Raw genomic sequence first — 7,711 nt, forward strand, 5'->3', positions numbered from 1 at the left:
AATATAAAAAGTACAAAAACAATGATACACTTTAAGGTACAATAATACAATACGCAAAAGAAAAACTTATTGTCATAAACGTACTACGCAATAAGAGATTACCTTCGATACTCCCGAGGTTTTCTATCCTCTCCCCTACAATTCATTACATTTCGTCTTATATACTAAAATATTTTGTTTTTCTTCTTTTTACAAATACAATATTAATAATACAATCAAAAAATGTTTATAAATATTTATTCCTGGTTTAGTAACAATAGATCAGGAAATTACAATTAAACCAAACATTACAAAAATGTTTTACTTTTACTTTTAACAATAATTACCTATATTACATGGCTAAGTATTTTACACAAGACAAAGCAATCTTATCAAACTAATTGTAATTATTTTTATTAGAAGCTATACTAAAAATACGTGTTTTTTTAAAGTGGCCGTTAAAAATCAATTTTATTACAGAGACTTTATATTTTTTTCATGCTTATAAGAATGAGTTATGCAAAATTTAAGAACCTATGGTAAAATTAACATTTGCCTTCGGCGTTTGGAGCTACTTAAAATAGTTATCTCAAAAAAAAAATATTAATTTTTTACAATAAAATTTTTTATCATTAACTTAGAATAAGTTAATTTAAAAGAAAATTCAATTGAAGATTTTAGGATGATTTCAAAAATATAATTTTTATAATAGTTAAAAATTCAATTGCTATATTAGTTGCGAGTGGGCTTTTATATTAAAAATAAATTTTATATGAAATACTACCAAGTTTCCATTGAAGAGGCAGTAGGTTATTTTCCTTCGTTAAAACCAAATCATCCTTTTCTGGGACAGCTCCCAAAGATTTTTTCCATTTCGCTCGATATTGAAAAGTAGAAAAGTATTCAGTTTGCCATCGATTCCAAAATTGCTGTGTGAACTGCGTCACACTCTGTCATCTTCTAAACCAGTTGGTAGTTATTTTTTTAAAATCAGGTTCAGGTATTTTTAATCGGTAGTTCAGGTACTACCGATTAAAAAATGTGCTGGGGTTAATGCATTTAAATCAGACGGATCAATGGATAACGTCGTTATTGGCCTAGAATCAAGGCCGTCATTTCAGTTTTTTTTTTTTTGGTGTGCGAGATTTCAAGTAGGCCATTTTGAAATTCTATCAGACTATATCAAAATAGATATACCTAATTAAGAAAATTATTCTTCTTTTATTTTTTTTATAGATTATGAATCATAATCAACATAAGTAGTAAATATAAATTATAATAATACTTACTGTTTTAATATTATATATAATATAACGTAGCGGCGAGGTCGTAGCAATTGTTGAATTTTATTGTTGACTGTGTATGTGGGCTTTTTTATAATTCGGCCTGTAACAACAACATGGTTTTCCACTTGCATAACGACTAGCTATAGTAGCAAGGGTCGCCACCACCTAGACGAGGTGTCACACCTATCAGATATGATTACCGGACCATAGGTGGAATTTAATTTTAAGTTAATTAAAAGTATAATCTAAGTTAATATGTCGTTATATGTATAAATTACTATAATACCTTGTGGTTTATTAAACACAATTATAACAATCAAAGTTGTATGTGGTTGATATGTAAAACATACAGTAGCCCGTGTCTAGATTAAAGAATAGGGATAAATACACGCGAGTAATTAAGATACTCGCACAATAAAATAAATATTACAGTTGAAATTAATAAGGAAATTTAATTTAATTCTTAAAAAAAGAAAATTAAGTTAAACATGGACAAAAATGCGAATGCATCAAAAACCATGTCTACAAATAAAGGCAATACAAATAAAATAAAATATTTAAACAAAACAAACAAGTAATATTACAAACATCACGGACGGTATTGGAACACATCCGTTAATGTTAATCGGAAATTAATGAAGAATACTAGGAGCTAAGAATACTAGGACACTCGCTTCTTAGTGTTGGTTAGAAGAAAAGGGAAACACGTGCTCTCCATACATAAACAAAATTAAGTTAATTTACAATAAAATAATTAATAAATTATAGCTCATTACATAAATATAATATAAAAAAGAAAACGATACCTGTTCTCCGAAGAGACCCATCCGATGGCCTGGATGCTTCGTCGAAAAGACCTGGCCATTCACCGTTGGCGACTCTACTCCATCATTGTAAAAAAAGTGTTAATAAAACAACAAATGTGTGCTCCCTAGCACGGTCAATGACAGAAGTAAGAATAGAGAAGAGTCAACACCGACCTAACGGTAATTTCAAATCGATAACGGCCAGTCTTTTTGGAAGGGATCAATACTGATAAACAATTCGATTTTAATTATATTTCTCTTTTATCGCCTTAACTAGCAGTCAGCGGCAAAATAATGAGTGGTTGACACCGCTGTGTCAGAAAAAGGTTCTTTCGCGCGATAAAACAAATAAGTAGACATAACAAAAAATCATAAACCTTCGAATTTGTGACGTAACAACTGTTGAATGCGCGGCAAAAAAAGTTGTGATAAAAATGGTAGCACAGTGGGGTTGTGGCACATTTTTTATACTATGATCCTGTGCATCATGTGCCTGTTCTCTGTTGTTAATTGTAGAGTCAGGAAAATGTGTGTACATTAAATGTTTCATTATCGTTATTGGTGAACATTCCGTCTGGCAGTAATATTGCCTAGACAGTTTTGTTTGGTCCATTCCTTAGTGATCACAGAAGTCTAGTTGCTAAGGGAGTTGTTGTATATCCCCAAAGAACTTCTTCCAGATTTCTCTTTTGGACTTTTTTTTCAATGCAGATTTGTAGTTCCTTTGGAGATCCTTATAGGATTCCCAGTATTGTTCCAAACCTGATTTCATTGCTTTATTTAAGAGTTTATGTGAACTCTTTCTCAATTTAGACAGGTTAGCATTCCACCAAGCTACACCCTGTCCTGTACCTTTCCTTTCTATTAAAGGACAGTTTTCTTTGTAAGCCGAGACAATGGAGTCTTGTAGTATATTTACAGCCCTTTCAGTACTCTGTCTCGACCCCAATCTAAACTGTAGGTTATTCAGGTCACGAGAGAGATCTGCCCTGTAGTTATCCCAGTTTGGTTGATGTTACTGCTCCCCCTAATAGCATGGTGTGAATTAGCATCCATACCTAGGATTAGTTCTAATTTTTCATTTTTGCAATAATTAAAGAGGATAGTTAGGTCCCTACCTGAGTCTGTGACCTCATATGGTAGGTATCCTGAAGCTACTATAATATTTTTACCATCATTTAGTGTTACTTTAATAATAGTCAAGTCTGCACTTGATAGATTAAGTATTAAGCTGGCTTTAACTTTATTATTAACCAAAATGCAAGTTCTTGGTTTATCTGCTAGTTTATGAAACAGTTTAAAATTCCTTAGATTTAGTCCCTTAATCTGGTCACCATTTATCCATGGTTCCTGAATAAGTGCTATTTGTAAGGGTATTGTATGCCTCTCAGTTAGGGTCCTTAGTAATACACTACTGGTCCCTATACTGTGATGCAGGTTTATTTGCGTGAAGTGAAATCTATTGTCAGCCATTCAGAAAAACTGATGTTGACGCTTGAGAAAGCACGCTGTACTGAGTGTGATAAAGGTGTCTGAAACAGTTCCTATGTCACACAGCCCTCCTTGTGGGTGATGTCCTCCCGTTGTCCCCAGGTCTTCTTCTTCCCATATTTTTGAGGATTAGATTTTTTCACATCCTTCTGGTCTGGTGGCTGCTTGGCAACATAGTCTGTGAAGCAAACACTGTCCATTCCAAAATATGGACTGCGCTTCAGTTCCTCCAGTTTGGCTATGCTCTTTTCGTCCACACTTAGAAACAAAGTTTGTCCTTTCGGGCTAACCTCTGTCTCATGGTGGACTTTCCAGATCGCCGTATGTCAGCTCTGGATTTTGTTTTGCCAAAATTTCCAAGATCTTCTTGTACTCTTTTGGCAGCCCTGGTATATGAGTGACCATCCGTTTGTACTTGATCGAGTTGTAGGCTTCCAATTGGAGTTCTGCACCGTCCCAAGGTTTTATCAGGTTGACATGATCAGTGAGTCACTTAAGAGAGCTCTCTTGGGCTGCACTGATCACAAGTGCTCCATCAGTGAGTCTGGTGTCTTCAAACCTTGGTACGTCGGTTCCATCAGTACTCGACAGTATCAAGTCTCCAACACATGACTCAATGAGTAACCCCTGTTCTGTGGTCAACTTGTTAGTGGAGTAGCCTGTGAGGTACACAGCCACTTTTTTATCATCGGTTACCACGTTCCTGTAGGTTGGTACCCAATGAGTTTTCTTACATGGAGGTTCTTGATCCTTGTCCTAAGGTTTTTGAGCTTCGGTTCCCTTTGATTTTTTCAAGTCATCGGTTCCCTTGTCTCCCTCCTTTGATAGGTTCTTCTGTCCCTCCATGATTGCTCGGCATCTCTTCAGCTTGCGCCTCTGAGACTGCCGCTCAGTTTCTCAGGTCTAAGTTTTAGACCCTCCATTTTGTCAGCTACTGCTCCCAGTTGATCTTGCGATTTCTGGTCTGCATTTATTGACGTTGCTGTCTCTTTGCTAGTAGACGGTTCACCAAATGTCCCGTTGTTCGCATTGAGACTTTCATGTTCGGCGATTCTTCTGCGAAGAGTCGCCAGCTCACGATCTAGTTCCGACAAGTTGTCCGTAGGATCCCTGATCATCTCAAGTTCGTTGTTTTGTGGTGTTTCTATGTTTTTGTCCATATAGTTCGCACGAGTAGTCGAGAAATAAAGTTCCGTTACAGCAGAGCTCGATACTGTAATAAGGCTGTATACTCTATGGTGCGCTAGATGCCATAGAGGATCCCAATGGTCACTTTACCTTTCGGCTAACTACCCTGTGATAAGTTAGCAACTTTCACTTGGTATGGCTTGGTTATGGGGGTCTATTCGCTGTTAGCAAGTAGGTATGCCCAGGCCTAACGGTCCCAACTAACCAAAGTCATGACCGGCTAAGAACAGTCGTACGTGTTACCATCCCCAATGAAATAACTAGGGTCCGCGGGGTTGTTAGGCCCGTAATCCTTGTGGATTCCCCTGCGGGGAACAAAATAATGTATATAGGAACTTTATTGGAATGGTAACTGTGAGTTGTAAGTAACTAGTAATACAAAAATAAAATGTTGCCTTCTTAAGGCCAACAGTGAAAAACACAAAAAAACAATATTTAAAATTCATGATAAATAATAATTATTTATTTATTATTTACATAATTATTATGTGCCGACTTGGCACACACACTAAACGAAGTCATTTGAAGTGCACACTCTGACTAGAAATATTTTTCACTATCTAAATGTATTTTTGACTAGATGATAATAACACAACCAACAATTTAATCAATAAATAATTCACAGAAACGCAGATAAAAGGTGGTGCACACTGGTCAGTTGCAATCACCTGAAACAAAATTTTATAGCACCAATACAAAATACAATAATTAAATAATTCCTATGCTTAATATATTAAAATTCACTTAAATTTTGCCTCTCAATATAATAATTAAAAAAAATAGTAACTTTATTAGCACAAAAAAAATTACACAAAGGAAAAAAAACAATCTCATTTTGAATCACACACGAAATAAGATACACAACAACACTTCTTACAAAAATTTTACTTAACCTAATATTACATGAGCAATGAAAGAAGGAAGGGAGGATTAGTGCAGTCCAACCATGCGAGTTAAACTGTGAGTAGGTGCCAAAATTGCGGCTAGAGCGTACCATCTAATTGATGATAATCCAAACAAATAAATATACAGCAATTACCGTACTCGGCTGATACTCCGAATTAGCTGAGGGTGTCGAAAGGCCATTATTATAGGAAGGGAATAAGGGTAACAATTTGGTATAAAGTGCAGATGAAGTGCAAGACACAAGTACTCTGAAGTGTCGAGGACGAAAGTAAGTAGATGAAAAGAAAAAACAAAGACTTGACTTTATGCAGTAAGCCGGACAGTGACAACCGAGTACTGAGACTGAATGACACAAAGCACTAGAATCGACTGACCACGATGACCAGGTCCTTAAGCTGAAAATAGTAATTAAGACCATTGCAAATTTTGCAATAAATATTAATCGTCAATTTATCAGTCTCTAGAATCGGATGCGCTGTCTGTGTTTTATTATAATAATTTTCTACAATAACGGTAACATGACACCATCACAATAGAAATTGTTTATATAACTATTATAAAAATTATATTTTGAAATCCTCGTAATATCTTCTACTGGGATAACAGTAATTCTAAGTTAATCATAAAAATGTTATTGTGAAAAGTTAAATTTTTTTTTAAAATAACTGTTTTAAGCAGTTTTAGACGCTCGGGGCACATGTAAATTTGATCATTTTATCTCAAATTTTTCATAATTCATTATTATAAACATGAAAAAAATATAATCTCTGTAAAAAAATTAATTTTTAACGATCACTTTAATCAACACGTATTTTTAGCTTCTACTAAAATTAATTAATATTAGTTAAGTAAGATTTCTTAGTCTTATGTAAAATACTTTTCTATGACCGGAAAATATATTACACTTACTTAGAAACTAAACAGTACTAAGTTATTTACAGATTACAATGTGTTTTTGTATAAATATTGGTTATGACGATTTACGATTGTAAATTTTTCGCTTCTCCGTTTAACTATGTTATAAATATAAAATAATGAATAATAATACTATAATTAACCGTAATAAATGTATAAATTATTAAATAGCTTAAGACATAAATATTACCAATTAAACTTTTGTACTAAAATTTCACTGTATTTCATCAAATTGTCAATCTTACGATAAAAATGATTCAAATGATTTTATTAAAATTGTTTATAATATTTTATATATGCTATGGAACATATGGTGATTTTGAAAAGGAGTGAGTATTAATTCGTAGTTTTCTATTTTAATATGTAAAAAATTTAAAGTGTTATATATGAATAAATATTTATAACTGCAATTGAAAATATTGTGAAATTTATATTTAATAATTTAATATTGTAATTTAGACGAATAAATTATAAAAATACCCAGCACAGAGGGGGTCGTGGCACAGTGGTGACGTGGCAACTATGGACAAGTATAATGATATCTGACAGTGATTAAAATCGCTATCACTAAAAATGCTTCCATGTAAATCTTTAGATAATGTTTAATTTTAAAAAACCCAGCACAGGGGGGTCGCGGCACAGTGGTGACGTGGCATAGTTGGATCAAGTATAATGATATCTGACAGTGATTAAAATCACTATCAAAAAAAAAAACGATTCAATGCAAATCTTTAGATAGTGTTTAATTTTAAAAAATTGGTGGACTATTTCAAAAGCTACATGATCTGATAGTTCCTTATTAATATCCTGATTAAAATAAAGTATGTCGAATGAAAAAGAGATTATTAAAAAATATTATTTCTCATAAAAAAATAGTATTGATCAATACAGTTTTCAATAAGTTATAGCATTATAAAGTTAAAAATGTAAAAAATAAAATCGAGAATTTTAACACAAAANTAGTATTGATCAATACAGTTTTCAATAAGTTATAGCATTATAAAGTTAAAAATGTAAAAAATAAAATCGAGAATTTTAACACAAAAATATCATTCGGTAGCCATTTTCACCGTGAAGACAAAATAAAGTCCGAAATTTTTTTTTTACATAATAAAATAGATTACATTAGCTTTAATTTAA

The 7,711-nt window shown here is 33.0% G+C and overlaps 1 protein-coding gene across 1 annotated transcript in view; it reads left to right on the plus strand.

The window, feature by feature from the left end:
- The first annotated feature begins 6,747 nt into the window (after positions 1–6,747).
- The window catches only part of LOC126902331 (uncharacterized), a 12,628-nt gene continuing 11,664 nt past the window's right edge, over positions 6,748–7,711 (plus strand). The window contains exon 1 of the mRNA XM_050679483.1: positions 6,748–6,900. Within this exon, the coding sequence (XP_050535440.1) occupies positions 6,824–6,900 (77 nt within the window). The 5' untranslated portion in view covers positions 6,748–6,823. The remainder of the gene's footprint in view (positions 6,901–7,711) is intronic.

This window comes from Daktulosphaira vitifoliae, unplaced genomic scaffold, assembly GCF_025091365.1.
Source record: "Daktulosphaira vitifoliae isolate Bord-2020 unplaced genomic scaffold, ASM2509136v1 Scaffold_3, whole genome shotgun sequence".
Classification (NCBI taxonomy): Eukaryota; Metazoa; Arthropoda; class Insecta; order Hemiptera; family Phylloxeridae; genus Daktulosphaira; species Daktulosphaira vitifoliae.